The sequence below is a fragment of the Festucalex cinctus genome, chromosome 20 (assembly GCF_051991245.1).
Source record: "Festucalex cinctus isolate MCC-2025b chromosome 20, RoL_Fcin_1.0, whole genome shotgun sequence".
In the NCBI taxonomy this organism is placed as follows: domain Eukaryota; kingdom Metazoa; phylum Chordata; class Actinopteri; order Syngnathiformes; family Syngnathidae; genus Festucalex; species Festucalex cinctus.
Window position 1 is genome coordinate 3,858,102 of NC_135430.1, and position 17,327 is coordinate 3,875,428.

Genomic DNA, 17,327 nt, shown 5'->3' on the forward strand with positions numbered 1-17,327 from the left:
GATCGGAGTACCCGGAGAAGACCCACACGGGCACGGGGAGAACATGCAAACTCCACCCAGGAAGGTCCGAGCCTGGACTCGAACTGGAGACCTCAGAACTGGGAAGCAGACGTGCTAACCACTCGACTACCATGCCGCCCGTTGTTGTTGTTGTTGTTGTTGTTGTTGTTGTTGTTGTTGTTGTTGTTGTTGTTGTTGTTGTTGTTGTTGTTGTTGTTGTTATTATTATTATTATTATTATTATTATTACCTCCAGTAGAAATGCTTACTAAAAAAAAATAAAAAATTACATAATCTACTAAACAGCATGTAATATTAAAGGCCAAATGTGAAGTAAGGTTGGCCAACCATGTTTTTGAGTAATACCAATGGCTAAACCATTGTCAGCATATTTTCGTTGTTTTTTTTAATGCAACCCTTTCAGGTTCTTAGTTTAACCCATAGCAACGCCCTTGACAACGAAAATGCTTTTCTTCGACAATCTTCGGAAATTTTCGGAAATGACGTCACACCGGGAAGTTGCGAGAGAAGTCGGTCATTGAACTGCATTGTTTGCATTGCTACTCGGTAAGATGACTCGACGATGTGTGGCGATGTATTGTTCTCAAGCTAAAGAAAAGTTGTACGAGTGGCCAAAAGATAACAGGGCACGTAAATGGACAACTTTCGTTCGCGCGAAGCGAATGAATTTCACGCCATCGTCGAAGAGTGTTCTGTGTTACAAACACTTCGAAGATGCCTGCTTCCTCAACCAGTCTGCTTATGATAAAGGATTTGCAAAAAAGTAAGTGATTACAATTATTTTGAAAACACGTGGAATTTTTGGATAGATCACTGATGACTTTGACAAAGCAGAGCTTCCAACAGTTGTGGAATGAACAGTAGAAGCTAGCGACGTTAACCGAAAGCTAACGTCTCGGTGCTTTTCAGATCAACGATGAGTAATAATGGCAGTGAGACAAATTGTTCTGGAAGTAAATTTCAATAGGTTGGCAGCATTGCTTTGTTGATGAAAGAACATAACACGTCCTTTTGAAAAACTGCCAATCATATGTCAATCGTACTGCATTTTATGAGTCATTAAATAATTAAATATTTGGTAAGGCAGGGTTAGATGAAATGTGATAGTATTTTTTTTAATTATATATTTAAATGCTGGTTGGTTTTATAGGTTTTATGAGCGAAGCATATTTTTAGTGTCTCCTTATGTTTCTGCAGGTTATTGCTCAATGCAACTGCTGTCCCAACAATTCACTTGCCTCCACAAGACCAGCAGCAGATTCAAAATCCACCTGCCCAGCGTGCAGCAGCAGCTAACCGAGAAAGGAAGCGAGCCGTAGCTGAGGCTATCACCTCTGCAGCTGCCTCTGAACAAGAAATGGCTGATTACGAGGGTCAGTTATTGCAGGATCAATCCTGTTCTAACAGCGAAGATGATGAAGTTATGCCACCACATAATGTGGATAAAAGTAAGTTAGGTGGAGTTGTTTTAGTCACTATGTACTTGCATGATTCAAATGTGTTGGATGGCCGTGATACAGACATTGAAATGGTGGTCACTGAAACAATGACTGCCATTAGTGATAATCATATACATACGTTGATTATAAAACATGTTTATCTTTTCAATTTGTTCAGTGATGCAGACATTGAAGTATTGTCCTCCATGTGAGAAATGCAAGAAGAGGGCAAATTACCGGTCCATTGGTATACAATGCAACTTGGGCCAAACAGAACCCAAAAGGAAAAAAGCCTGTATGTCACTGGTTGACACAGATAGTGAAGAGGAGAGTGACATGGAAAGGGACGGTCAACACATAGAAATATTGTCATACCTTGTATCTGTAGAACAACCAAACATCTGTAACACGCCAACTAACATTTATAACTAATTAAGGAAATGAAATTCATTTGAAGGTACCGAAGTCAATGTCGCAGTGGTGGAACTCCTGACAAAGACCATGTTTGTCAACGATGTCATGAAGATGTCTCACCTCGGACAGACCAGTGGTGTGGAAGCTTTTCACAGTGTGGTGAATCACTTTGCCCCAAAGATGTACAACTTTTCGTACAAAGGAATGAAAAACAGGTGCGTTTAAGAAAACTTTGATATGTATGAAATGGAGACTATAGTGATGAGGGGGGAAAGTAACGTAATGAAGCACTTGCTTTGAGGCTCCTCTAGATGGTGCTCATGGCTTAAACATAACAGCTAGTGCAATGGAAATTTATTAAATTTCCACTGCATCTGTTCAACCAAAAATGCCATCTCAAAGAATCGAGAAAAAATAAAATAAAATATATATATATATATTGTGCTTCTTCAAGTGTGATTTGTCCATGACTAGTAGAACATAAGGATGAAATGTAGAACTTTGAGATATAAAGCTATTTCATCACAATGTGACAATTTGTTAATAAGGCAATTTTTGTTCAATTCCAGAATCATTCTCGCTGCTATGCATTATAATGAAAATGCTGGGAGACCACAGAAAGTGACGAAGGAAGGAATACACTCCTACTGCATCGTTTATCCCAAATATAAGAGTGGTGGCTATTCTCTGAGAAAGATATTGGTGGATGCAACTTATGGTAAGTTATGAAACAAAAACAATTCCAGGCAGATGCATTACTTAGTGTAAGTATGTATGTCGCCCAAATATTTATCATCCCAATTTTTTTTTCTTTTTTTGCAGACTATGTGAATGACTGCCTTTCAGAGGTGATGAAACTGATTGACATTCCAAATAAGTACAGAACCGGTGATGTGGTCGTCGACCCACAATTTCTTACAGCAGCAGTGAACAGACCGGAAAAATCAAATGTTATTGCTGAGCACCATACGAGATTCCTCAGAAAATAAAGAATCACATCCCTTGTATTAAGTTGTCCTCATTTGTTTATTTTTATTATGATGTAACTAGTCCAAATCACAGTTCTGGAACATTTCTCTGTGAAACACGAAACCCTTTGAATAAAGCTGACTCCTCTTCTCCTGGTGGTGGAAAATGTGCCCTGATACAAGACACTGCACATGCTGGAAGGACAACACGGTTGTCCAGACCAAGAAACTTCCAGCACCAGCGCACAAATTGTCTGTAGGCAATATGTCTATACTTGGCATCCTGTGGCCCATCAAATGCCTTGCCTCTGTACTGTTGCTTGTAGGTCATCCATGCTACCTGTAATCCATATGGGTCCAGGCACACAGCATTGAATCCAGGATGATCAGTGATGCAGTCCAGTACCTGATTGAAGTGTTCCTCTCCTTGTAGATGTACAGTCACTACTTTTTGAATTTCATGGCAGCAAACACATTCTACAGCTGTAGGCATTTGCTGGCAATTACCACAAGTACACCTGAAATTAAAAAAAAATAAATAAATAGTAAAATACTGAGCGATGACACCATGAACAGAAATGTTATTGAACAAGTGTATTGCTATACCAATCAGTCAATAATTCTGTTTATGAAAACATTTGTTTAAAAATATACAAGTACGTGGACTGAATCATGTACAAAAGTAAGAAATAGTTATTGATAAATCTCTCAAGTACAAGTAAAAAAAAAACATTGCTGAAAAGAATACTCAAGTAATGAGTAACTGCTTGAACATAAAGTCCGATTTATTTATTTAAAAAAAAAAACGTCAGACAAAAATATAAAATTATGTCCAAATGCTGGCATCTTCAAATAAAAAATAAAAAAATACCACTGCCTACATATATCTTACCAATCTTGTAATCTCGACGAGTCTTGTCTCCATTCCATGTCAGGTCGTCTGGGCGCACTATCAGCATCCTGATTAGCATCTGGCTCGTACATGTAAGGTCCAACGTATAAAATACCAACCTCCTCCTCTTCCTCCAACTCTTCAAAAACTTGGTTCTCCTCATTTTCGCTCAAACTATCGCTGATATCGCTGTCTGAATCGACGTTTGAGTGGCTTTCTATAGCGTCTGCATGGAGCGCTGCCATCGCTGTTCCCGGTGTGACGTATCACTTCCGGGTTTGTCGCCCGACAAGCTCAAACTTCGGAAAAGCGATTATTTCGTCAAATATATAACATATAAATTATTTTTTCATACTTTATTTGTTGGACAGTGTTTCAATGCTTCTATTGTGACCCTATATGGTATTTCATGAAATTACTTCACATTTGGTCTTTAAGGTCCATTTTACCTTATTTTTTCCTCGTCTGCCTTGTCTAGAAGTTATCCACTTTGTCCAGGTTGCTTCTTTGTCTTTTCTGCAATCAGCTGGTCCAAATGAGTCACTTTAAAGGGATCGTTCGGATTTTTTGACATGAATCTCAATTTCATCCTCACCTCCAGTGTGTGCGATCAGCACTGACTTACCCCTGACAGCGTTCTGTGACACCAGTTCTGGTTCGGCGTTGGAAGAGAGGAAAATAGTCCAGCAAGCTGGGTGGGGTGTCGAAATAAAAGCGTTTTTCTTCTAAAAACAATTTGTGTTCAAAAGAGTGATATATTTGCATCAGAATACTCCTTTTCTGAAAAAAGTCAGGCACCATTACCGCCAGCCACTACTTTTCTGTTCGTTCGTATCACTGCGCGTTGCCCTATAGACGGCTAATCGACGCACTGCAGCCAGCTGATCCTTCCGCCTTCGAAAAGACAAACAACTTCTAGCTGAAGGATCAGCTGGCTGCAGTGCGTCAATTAGCAGTGCGCAGTGATACGAACGAACAGAAAAGTAGTGGCTGGCGGTAATGGCGTCTGACTTTTTTCAGAAAAGGAGTATTGTGATGCAAATGTATCACTCTTTTGAACGCAAATAGTTTTTAGAAGAAAAACGCTTTATTTCCGTGACCCCAGCCAGCTTGCTGGACTATACCTCTCGTCCAACACCGGAACAGAACTCGTGTCACAGAACGCTGTCAGGGGTAAGTCAGTGCTGATCACACACACTGGAGGTGAGGATGAAACTGAGATTCATGTAAAAAAATCCGAACGATCCCTTTAACGCGAATTCTGGATGTTGTTTTCAAACGTTTCTTTCAACTAGAAAGTTCGTTTGGCCAGAGTTGATAGCAGCATTGACCTAACCTGGCAAGAAGCACTCACCTCCATCTTACCTGCTAGCCAAAATGCTAAACATCAACACGATCACGGACTTGTCATTTTTAGTTGCAAAATGAGACATTTGATTTTATTGACAGTAGCTTGCAAGTTAGAATTTGTTTTGAAATCCGCCTTTTCAGTGTAAAAAAATATATATCTTGTCTTAATTAGCAGAATCCCGTTTTTGCAAGGCTGTCAGCTGGAAAATAAATCTACTTACTTACTTGTATACTTACTTACTTAAGGCGTGGATTAATAATAATAAAAATAATAATAATAATTATTATTATTATTCACGGACGTCTATAAGTCTCCATTCCTGTGGGAGGGAAAAATTGCGCAGAAAACACGAGAGCATTTAAGAATGCACAAGCACGCATTAATTCTGAGGTAGAATGAAATGATCTTTATTTTGTTTAATGTTGTAAAAGATGTAGGTACTTTGTGTTATTGAAAAGTTGTACAAACAAAGTGGCAATATTTCATGTTTTGTCAGAGCTACATATGAAGGGGATAAAAAAAAAAAAAATGTTCCGTTTCAGGGGGGAATGGAGCAATCTATGTGCAATTGACACCAGGTGCCACTAGGGGGCGCCAGAGATTTTCCCCACAATGCTCTGCTGCATGCCGAGCTGTCCTTGAGGCGCATCCAGAGTCCTTCAGTCAGGCCACATCCAAAGGCATGACTCAGTACTCTGCAGGAGGCCGACCATTTCCAGCAAGATGTTAAGGTTGTTAACAACATGGTTGTTAACTTTTTTTGCACTTGCACGTGCAGTCCACCGTGGGATGAAGGATGCGAGTCCAAGTGGCCTACACAACAAAGTCATTATAAGGTTGAGATTAAAAGAAATAAAAAGTTGAATGGGCCCCGAAAAAGATCATCAAACTATGCCGTCATGTGCCACAACACATGCGATTGTTTGAATAGACATGTTGTGCACCCTATATGGTGTTGCTGGGTGTAAATGGCCCAGGAATTCACCTACAATGGCTGCTTTAAACCGAGATGGACGACTTCCTGTTTCATTTCATGCACAAGTCCTTGAGATTTTTTTTTTTTTATGTGTGTGCATCCTGTTACGTTGGACATGTCCACACAATTTTGTGTCAATCAGCCAAACTGGTGTCAGGTCAGGCACTTATCAACAAGTCGTCCAACAATAACGACCAATTTTTGTCGTTTTTACTACGCACCAAAATACCACCATGTGTCTGTCAAGTACTGTAGTTTAGCGACCTCTATCGTTCTCGTCCCCTGTCTGGTGACCTCTTAACCCTGGTACAGAGACTGAGCAGGCAGGCAGACTCTTTTTCATAGCCGTTTTTTGGCGATAGGCGAAGTAGGCGGGTGCCTAGGGCTCCCAAGTCACCAGGGGGCCCCCAAGCTCTTATGTGGAGTCTTACCTGAGGATGATTAAAATGTCTCTAATATTTGTTTATTACATCCCATTTTTGATTAAAGGGATACTTGACTCATTGAGCCATTTTCAGCAATGAAAAGTTACAAAGATATTTTGTCTATAATAATGTGGTAACTTCATTATTTTCCATTTACATTTAATAACTTTAAAAAGTAATTTTTCTACTTGCTGTCGACTGATGATGACGACATCACCTGTACTGAGGAAGTAGAGGTAACGACCAATCATGGTTCACATGTTTCTGAGTTTGGTCAGTAAACTGAGTTATTATTGGTCGTTACCTACTTCCTCAGCACAGGTGATGTCATCATCAGTCGACAGAAACTGGAAAATTTACTTTTTAAAGGTATTAATTGTACATGAAAAATAATGAAGTTATCAAATTCATTCTGGACAAAATATTCACTTTTCACTGCTGAAAATTGCTCAATGAGTCAAGTGTCTCTTTAAAAAACAAACACGACATAAATAAAATAAAGTGTGATTTTAAGCAGTGGCTGATGTTTTTGTGTCACTTTGTGACACTACATCAGTAACGTCATTGTGTGAGAATGATTGACAGCGACCCATGTAGCCTTCCCGTTAACGAGAGTACTACTAAATAAAACAGACACCGTAATGTCATCAAAAATGTCATTTGGTGCGGAAAAACGGAAGAAAAAGAAAACCGAAGATGACCAACGGTTCAAGGAGAAAGGTAAGGGACTTGTTGGTGATGGATTGTTGGAGGTGAAACTCCATTTTATTTTATTTTATTTTATTTTATTTTATTTTATTTTATTTTATTTTATTTTATTTTATTTTATTTTATTTTATTTTATTTTTTAGCAAGTTTGTTTATTTGTTTTGCTAGCCAGCTCGCTAGCCTTGGACATTTATTTAGAGATGCTAACTTTCTCTTGGCCAGCCCTATAGTTGCAATTGGGTACATCACAATTTTTAATATAAAAAACAGATTCATTAATATACTGTATAAGCGGTGAGGACAATGGATGGATGTATTACTGCAGTATTATTGTAATTAAAAAAATAAAATAAAATGGAATATTCAGTACTGTATTTACTTGATAACCTAAGTATGTTTGTCTTTGTAGGAGCACTTGTAAAATATTTTGGAGCTCCAGATAATGATCCAGGGGGATCTTCTGAACTTCCTGACAAGGACGGACGCCATCGGACAATCACATCATTCAGGGGGACCTCCATCTGACCAGGAAGCCCATGCAGGACCACCACTTCCCTCTGGACCAGGATGCAGCATCTTCATGTACATACTTACATGGTCAGCCTCCTTTGTTGTGTTTTATTTCAATGAAACACTTTTCTAAACACTCAAAAGCTGGTTTTTTTTATTGACGTCAAGAGGACTGTCAACTTAAGATGTTTCATTTTAACTGTAGTCTGTTCTGCTCATAAAGTATAACAGATTGTGGTATCTTAGGAGACCATCGAAAGGGTTTTGGAATCTCTTCATTGTAGTTTGGCAAACTAGGGGCCCCCAAACTGAATCTTGCCTCAGGCCCCCATGAAGCTAGAAACGACCCTGCTCTTTTCCTCGCTTCCACACAAACTTTATTTGAGCTTTTTCTACCAACATACTATACATACAGTGCGCTCAAAGCAAGCTCCACAGCTCTCATACACTTTTTTTTCACCACAACACCGCCGCCTTGTGCTAAAGTACGGCACTGCAACACTATCCTCCATAATCCAACTCTTAAAGGGCCAGGCTTTGACCTGCTGTAACAAACATAATGTGCCCACAATGGCTGCTTCAAACCAAAACGTTGGACTCGCTGTTCAATTTGGAGCATGACTCCTTGAGACTTTTTGCTGTCTTGCAATATTATACACATCCAGACAATGGTGGTTGCCATGGCAACCCTCTATTTCGTATACCTGGTTCAAACGGAGACGCATACCTGCGATTTCATCAAGTGCAGCTCATCCCGGGCTTTGCTCAGCTTCTTGTGCAGCTCGACGTATTTGCGCTGCAGCTTCTCCCTGTCCCGTCGCTCTTTCACGAAGTCCTCCTTGAACACTTCCGCCTGCACGGACAAGAAGTTACAAGAAACACGCACACGCTTGCAGGATGACGCTGCGCTAATTGACGAAAGCTAACTTGATGTTTCCAGAGGTTTTCGGAAGGTCCACGGCTTTCCTCGAGGGTCTGAACAGGATGCAGTCTCTCCTCCAGAGCCTTTTGGGGGTTGCAAGCAAATATTCAAACCAGCATTCAACAAAGAAAAAGTCCAAACGTTTTTATTATTATTATTATTATTATTATTATTATTATTATTATTATTATTAAAGAAACGTTGGGCTGACTTGATTGAGCCGGTTGATCTCCTCCTGTTGATGTTGCCACTTTCGCATGAGAGCGCAGTTTTGCGCCCGCAACTCTTCGGCTTCCATCACTGCTTTGTCCACTTCTGGCTTTACAGACTTTTAAAAAAAATAAAAAGTTTGAATTGATATGGTTGGATTACAATACACTTTACTTGTTTTATATTCATTTAGTCATTTGAAAAGTAAATTTAAAAAATGATATGCATGTGAGGTGCAGGTATTATTTGTATCCACTTGAGGTCGCCATCCTCACGTTGCACACTGTGGTATTTGTGAGGTGAAATGTGTGCGTCTAGGCGGGCTGATTGGCGTGGAAGTCAGCCAATGAGAACGGAGAGTTGCTTGGCTGAACATTCGACACTGCGTTTGTCTTCAGAAATAAATACAACGTGTATTTCATTCGAGATATTTGTTGTGCTTTTTACCGGACGTTTTTCTCCCTTGGATGCTTTTGTTTGATGTGTCTCCTTGTTATCGTCGCTGATGTGTTCTCGTCGTGATGCCTGAAGACTCGCAAGCTGGCAAAAGGAACCAAAACAAATTTTAAATCTCGTTTGCTTGTTTTGTTTATTGAACATAGAAACCAGCAACACTGAAATACTGATATAAAAATAAAAATATTCAAATGTTGTTTTTACACACACACACACACACACACACATATATATATATATATATATATATATATATATATATATATATATATATATATATATATATATATATATATATATATATATATATATATATATATATATATATATATATATATATATATATATATATGTATGTATATATTTATGTTAGAGCTGTCAAACGATTACATTTTTTAATCAGATTGACCACATATTAGAATTTTGATTAATCATGATTAATCACTGACTTAAAAAGGCTTTTTTCCCCCAACATATTTTGCCCGCTAAATTTGAAGCGCACCTGTTATGTGTTAATTTTTTCGACATTTAATGTTATGACGACATCTTCAAACATTTATATCCACTGCACACACTCATCCTGCTTTTTCTAATCAATTAATTATTTTCATAATTTAAAATGGGAAAAAATGACCTACAGCATATGTAAACATTTATTAAATGCTTCACTTTAATGCATGTAGTTATGCTTATTGCTCAAACTCGAACAGCTACCTTTAATATAACCATCCGCTGTCGGCTAAAAAGGATCATCTGCGGTCAATATTAATAGTGTGATTAATCTGTGGTAATACAATGATTAATGCGATAATTTTTTGTGATTAATTAATTAGTTAACGCTTTAACTTTGACAGCAATAATATATATACATATATATATATATATGTATATATATATATATATATATATATATATATATATATATATATATATATATATATATATATATATATATATATATATATATATATATATATATATATACATACACACACGTGTAAATAAAGACAAACATCATTTAACCATCTTGTTTAAAGTCTGAAATTCAAGAAAAATTGTTAACAAAACAAATGAGGATTTTATGCATTCTAATGGGTTTTATTTTTTATTTTTTTTTAATTCAACAGAAAGACTATAATAGTGTAAATGTGAGTTGACCTTTTGTTGGTAGAAGGCCATCATGGTGTTGTACGCTTTTGCCCAATTCTCATTGATGGTCAGCAACTAATGAGAGAAAAAAAAAGAAAAAGGAAACAAATCCATGAAATAAAGAAATAAATTTTTTTTGGGAAATTCATATTATTTTCAAAAAATCTAATAGATTTATTTAAAAGGATACTTCACTTATTTAGCCCATTATAGCAATAAAAAGTTAATATTTTGTCTATAATTATTTGATACATTTATTATTTTTCACATACATTTAGTACCTTTCAAAACACATTTTGCAACTTGCTGTTGACTGAAAATGACATCACAAGGGCTCAGGTAACCAATAACAGCTCACCTGTTTTCTAGGTTTAGTCGTCTGACATTCACAAGCTGAGCTGTGATTGGTTACCTGAGCCCTTGTGATGTCATTTTCAGTTGACTGCAAGTTGCAAAATGTGTTTCGAACGGTACAAATTGTACATAAAAAATGAGGAAAACATCAAATGTATTATCGACAAAATATTAGCATTTGACTGCCAAAAATGGCTCAATAAGTCAAGTATCCCTTATAGATCCTTTAAACGAGTATTATGTTGTCATAATCAATATGCATGACGATCAACATTCAATGTTTGACTGACAATGATGATGTTGTGACTGAGCCACATGCTCTTCACCCGATGTTCTTACTCACCTCTTGCCGTTGCCGCTCCAGAATGAAAATCCGCGCTTGCATGCTGACGTTTTGGCTCTAAAGGAGAATCATCATCATCATCATCATCAAAATGATCAAAAAAGCCTTTGAAAACAAGAAGCTTGACGGGACGTGACGAAATGTCTGACTTCCTCTTTTCACATTCTTGGAAGTTCTCTTAAGATGCTTTCCAGTAAGAACGTCGTAAAAAAAATTAAAAATGATGTCACTCCAAACATTTTCTACGTCTACGAAAGAAATCCGACAATTGTTATTGGAAACATTGACCCAACAAGAAATCAAATGTTTGAAATAAGAGTTAATGATATTCTTTGCTGATTTACAATTGGACACATTTTCAATCAAGTATTATTTACATTTGTGGGAAAAAAGCAACATTATTTGAGGGGAAAAAAATGTGTCTATAATATGAATGATTGTTGAAACTCTAGGCTACTTGAGGCCCCGACTTGGGTTTGCTAATTTTACAAATCATCTTTCCGAAGAAATTGTTGAAAATGTCTTTTGCTCCTTTTGACCATGCAACAATAACATATGTGGGAATGCTGAAAAGCATTCCCACATATGTTATTGTGATTTTTTGTATTTTTATTTGTATTTGTATAGTTTGTGGCACAGTTGGTAAAGCGCATTGTCCAGTAACCAGGTGGTCATCATTTCATAATTGATCTCTCAATTTACTTCATAAGCATTCCACATGCATACACATGCAAATTCTCCAGAAATTGCACTTAGTCTAGTTGTGGGTAGGGCTGTCAAAGCTAAAGCGTTAATAGATTAATTAACCACAGAAAAATGTTGCATTAATCACGTATTAACGCATATTAATCGCACTATTTTTTTTTTTTTTACCACACTTGAGCCTTCAACGTAACCGCAGATAGTTACATTGAAGGCTGCGCAGGTCAGTGATGAGGTCAATGCACAGCATTTCCTACGCCTGTTGTTCCAAAATGAGCGGGGTGACTCCAGTTGGTGTGCTCGGTGGTAAATTTCCCTTTAAAAAAACACCCAGATGGGACTTTAGATCAAACAAAAGTAATTTGCATTTAATTAATGAATAATTGCTGAATTGCACCCAGTTGATATGATGCTCTTACTAAATTTACGTCAACATTCAGCACGTTCTTTGCAATATAATTGCTGAATATTGCACCCAATTGATATGATGCTGTTACGTTTTGAGCAATACGCGCATGCATACAATTGCGTACATGCATTTAATCAATGTTTCAAATGACATTCAGATAATAAAATGCGTTAATGTCAAAATATTACGGTATTTTGTATTTATTTTAGATTACGCGAATACACAAGTAATTTAGCTGATTAATCGTGATTAATCAAAATTAAAAAGTGTGATTAATCAGATTAAAAATTTTAATCGCTTGACAGCACTAGTTGTGGGACAAACCCCTTTTTATTTATTTATTTATTTATTTTAGGTTTTTTTTTTATTTTGGGGATGCGACAATTCTGCCACATTATTCTGCCTGACTATTTTCTGACAAATTGTCTCAATTGCATCACAATTACAACCAATTTCTCTAGCTTTTCACAAAGACTTCCAAAACATTATGAGCCCAAGATACAGTACATACATAAGTGTGTCGTCAATTCATGGAATCACACTGGTATATATTGTATTGATTGAAGAATGATATAGGAAAAAAAAAAAAAAACCTCACCATGATGTGTCGTGTCGTGCACTTCCTCACGTGTGGCTGAGAGCGCGCAGACACCTTTTGCCTTTTTATGTGGAGGATATCCTCAAACACGCTCATGCACTTCGTGACCCACTTTGTGGAGGAAAGTACAAGGAAGCGGTCATAAACGTCACATTTATGGCACCAATCGTGACTAAGAAAGAAACTTTACGCTGAAGAAAAAAATAATACTACAAGGGCGTTTACTGGATAGTCAAATAATCACATTTCACCTTCAAATCTACAAGTCATCACTATTCTAACATACATACATACACAAATATATATATATATATATATATATATATATATATATATATATATATATATATATATATATATATATATATATATGTGTGTGTGTATATATATATATATGTGTGTGTGTATATATATATATATATATATATATATATATATATATATATATATATAAGGGGTGTCAAAATTAGTGCATTAATTTTGAGTTAATTTCAAGTTCCTTTAACGCAACTAATTATTTTAACGCGCGATTAATTAATGAGCGCCCCTTATTTGGAAAGTCTGTACTGGGAGAATTCCAATCACAACACAGCAGACACGTCCACGTCAATATTTAGCGGTAATAAATGTAAGAAAAGAATTCTATTTGTGGGGACTGCCGTCAAGTTGTATTTGACAATTAAAAAAAATGCAGAAGTTGCTTCATGTTAAAGATTAGATAGCTCTGAACATGAAAAGTAAAATGTACTGAGCTGTCACCAGCGTCTTACAGATGCAATTAGGCCACCTAGTGGCAGAAAAATGACCAACACAAATCAATATCACATTCGGTTTTTTTTGTTTTTTTTTAACAGTACAGTACTTTTTTTTCATTTTAGTTCAGTTTTATGAATTATTATGAAATTATTGTTTCAGTGACTAAAAGATGCAGCCATATTTCTATTAGTTTCACATTTTTTGCCCACATTTATATTAACAAAAGCATGTTAATTTAATTTAAAAAATGTATATATATATATTTTAAATAGAGTCATCAAAGTGATAATTATCAGTGGTTGTGACTTTTTCCCGTGTGTGACTTTTGCGAGGGTGTTGCCCAACGTGAGCGTTTGTCGGAGAACACCTTGTGCTTTCTCACCTTGGGAAAATCACACCAGCTGCTCACTCATCTTGCACAATCTTCTGTTCTGAGACGTGGCGTGAGTCAGCCGGCTGCGTTAGTTACAGGAAGGATCGAGAGGGGGAAACACGCACGCACGCACGCACGCACACGACCAATTGCCAACAAGAAGAAATCAAAATGGCCACAGTCAAGCTGAACTTTTTTCTTTTCTTTGACGGCTTTTATCAGCATGCCGGCAAGTCCCAAGTTGGAATCATGCACCATCCTTCAGTATTGTAGGCCGTGGGGTGAACCCCCAAAAAGTGCCTAGAAAATGAGTTTCGCTCCACTGTCTGGGCACTACTTGTTCAATGCATTTTTTGATAGATAATACCCTTCTGCACTTTGGGTTAAAAGTTCACCCAATGTTTTCCTGCCCCAATTTTGTCACAAGCCAGAAATGCATATATAGGTAAATAACAAAAAACGAAAATTTTGTGCTGCAGTTTTTGGTTTTAAAACGTCTTCCATTAAATTTGGCAACAGAATATCATTCCCAGATGTTATAAATACATGTACCTAACATCAGAAACAAGTATTGGTGGTTTGGTGCAATCATGTGAATTTAGATAATTAAATTTGTGCCAAAAAAAAACAAAAAACGCTTCAACTGGAAGTGACACCAGCACACGAATGTTACATTTAGCAATGTTTATGTTTCATATATGAAAACAATTTACAACCTACTACGTCATGAAAGGTACACAAGAAGCAGCATACATTGGCCAAAAATACTACAATGCACCACAAACCTGGAACAAGTCAAAATGGACTAGATGAAAATAGATCCATTCAGAGCCCAGATTATTATAACATATAGAATATTTATTAAAGTATCAGATTATGTCATCACAGCATGTTATTTATGCCCGACACACAATAAAATATTAATAAAAATAAATAAAAAAATAAAATAAAAATCAAAGGTGCATTCACAACAAAACCATGGAACTTCAATGGAACAGCTTTGTTTTGGGCATTTTTTTGTGGAAAATGGAATACAGACATTTTTATTTTTGCTTGAAAAGTGTTAAAATGGAGAGTTAACATCTTGATAATGAAACAAACAAAATGGCAGATTTTACATAGATTTTACAGCCCTGCACTGTAAAGTGTCCTCGTATGCCCTGTAATTTTACAACCTGATGTTTTACCAGCCATGTGTTAGTGTCACTTTCTTGGCTTACGTCAGTAGACTCAGTAGTTGATGTATCTGATGAGTGAGGTACCCTGTCTAAAAGTTTGTCAGTTGTTGGTAATGTCTCTACAAAAACCATTTCAGAGTTGTTGCTGGAAAGAGGTGTGAAAAACCAGCTGGGGGAAATCACGCCTGAATCTTCGTTTCAGTATATCCTGCCTGAAATAGAAAATTAAAGGGAAAGATGAGCACAAGATACACATATTCACATCACACTAGGGCTGCTCTATTATGGAAAAAAATACTCATCACAATTATTTTGGTAATAAATGAAATCAAGATTATTCAAAACAATTATATTTGTTCAAATCAAGAAAATATTTAAACATTTGAAAATAAGACAATTACAATCATATAATATATAATTATGTAAGTTGCTTTTGGATCCAACAAAATTCATAATATATTATTATTATTATTGTTGTTGTTGTTGTTATTATTATTATTATGTTAGCAAAAATTTGAAGTTGGGGTGCAGTGTGTGCAGTAAGCTAGTTTTGACACAGGTGTGTGGTAAAATAACTCGTGTGGGCGTGCCACAACTCAAAATTAGTATTATTAGTGCTGCAGCTATCGAATATTTTGGTATTCGGATATCCTACTGAAAATTCTAGTGAATAATCGTATATTTGGATAGAAATAAAAATACACCTACAGGCCTATATACTTTCTTGGTCAAAGAACAATTAGAAATACAGAAGACAAAAAAAAAAACACATTTGCATGTAATAATTAACAACCAACTGTTTTTCATTTTTAGAGAATCAATTTTATTTATTTATTTTTCATCATCTCATCTGCCTGCAGCAACCCGCCTTTACACAAAAAAGAATTACATTATAAGTGTTATTGTCACATCACCTCTTTACAGTATATGCATATCACAGATTTAAGTAAAGTAAAGTGTTTGTTGAGGTTGGTGAGAGAGAGTTTGGGGGAAAGGGAGGGTGTAGCTGTGCCTCTCTATTATGATTGATGGGCACAGGTAACCCGAGTTTGGTAACCACTGTTGGATTCACTCGATAAATCATTCAGCAGCTCGCGTTTTTACTAAACTATAGCCTTAAAACTTAACCTAGCAACAAATTATTTTCAACCCTATACTAAATATCGGTCACATTAATAACAGAAATGGGCACGCGTGTGTGTAGCACATACCTGCTGACAATGTTTCTGCTTTGGCGAGATGATCCCTCTTCCGTGTTCCTTCCGATCCCAGACGAGTATAGTTTGAAATGTATTTTTACAAATGATGCAGATGGCTGGGAGGACGGGGCCAGCTGAAGCGATGGGCAAACCTGAACGGGAACGAAGTTTTTTCCCCACTTTCTTTTTAACTTTTTTCTCCTTTCGCTCTTCTTCGCTCGCCGACGTTGTGGTCGCCATTTTTGATATGCGGTTGCTATGGTGAGGAGAACGCAGCAGCTACCTGATTGGCTCATGTGACCTAAATCACACCGCTACCGACCTAATGGCACTACGCCCACACCAGAGATCACTGCGCCTCATCGCAAAATAGTGCCGGGGTTTCACCACCGAAAACACAAAATTGGCGGGTTTTCACAGGGTGAACTCCACGGATTCTTACTTACTACTGATAAATCTATTTTATGAAGTAAAGATTATTTAGTGCCCCTGGTAGTGGAGCGAAACTGAACGAAAACGTGTCTGACCTGACGGCCTATTGTGCCACAACATGCACTGAGGAAGCGGAATTAGCTGCAAGAAGAAATGGCAGAGAAGGTCCCCAATTCCAAAAATGGCAGCCGTGTTTGGATGTGTTCAAGCAGCAGTTGTTTGTAATGACATTCAATTAACATAAAGATCATTTTATATTAGCATGATCTCAATGCCATTTTTGCATTATATGTTAGCATGAGGCTAACAGACTGCTTTGGTTGAACATTTGATTGTTTTAAATCCTCAATATCTATTTTTTATGTTAGTTTTAGCGTGAAGTGGATTTTTTACAATAGTCACACATTTCGTGGAAACAAAAACAAAACAAAACTGAAAAGGAGCACTAAATGTGTTTGAAGAGCGTGGGTGTCGCACAGCAACTTAAAGAGTTGACGCACCACAAGCTCACTTACGGGACGTGACCACCACTTTTGCTTTTG

At 36.9% G+C, this 17,327-nt stretch overlaps 2 protein-coding genes across 3 annotated transcripts; one reads left to right on the forward strand and one right to left on the reverse strand.

Annotated features, from left to right (window-relative positions):
- The first annotated feature begins 544 nt into the window (after positions 1-544).
- LOC144009817 (uncharacterized) lies at positions 545-2,881 on the forward strand. The gene is made up of 6 exons (XM_077509707.1): positions 545-784; positions 1,219-1,469; positions 1,639-1,755; positions 1,918-2,089; positions 2,444-2,592; positions 2,697-2,881. The coding sequence occupies exons 1-6, from the start codon at positions 573-575 to the stop codon at positions 2,861-2,863; spliced, it is 1,068 nt and encodes a 355-aa protein (XP_077365833.1). The 5' UTR covers positions 545-572; the 3' UTR covers positions 2,864-2,881.
- Positions 2,882-5,468: 2,587 nt separating this feature from the next.
- Positions 5,469-12,947, reverse strand: LOC144009437 (TNFAIP3-interacting protein 3-like). Of its 2 annotated transcripts, XM_077509172.1 has the most exons (8): positions 12,848-12,947; positions 11,139-11,195; positions 10,451-10,516; positions 9,284-9,376; positions 8,838-8,954; positions 8,632-8,709; positions 8,432-8,557; positions 5,469-5,898 (listed from the first exon to the last, which is right to left on the reverse strand). In XM_077509172.1, exons 1-8 carry the CDS (start codon positions 12,941-12,943, stop codon positions 5,836-5,838), a joined length of 696 nt encoding a protein of 231 aa, XP_077365298.1. In that variant the 5' UTR covers positions 12,944-12,947; the 3' UTR covers positions 5,469-5,835. The 2 variants fall into 2 exon arrangements, with proteins under 2 accessions (XP_077365298.1, XP_077365299.1); XM_077509173.1 differs by lacking the exon at positions 10,451-10,516.
- Positions 12,948-17,327: the final 4,380 nt, after the last annotated feature.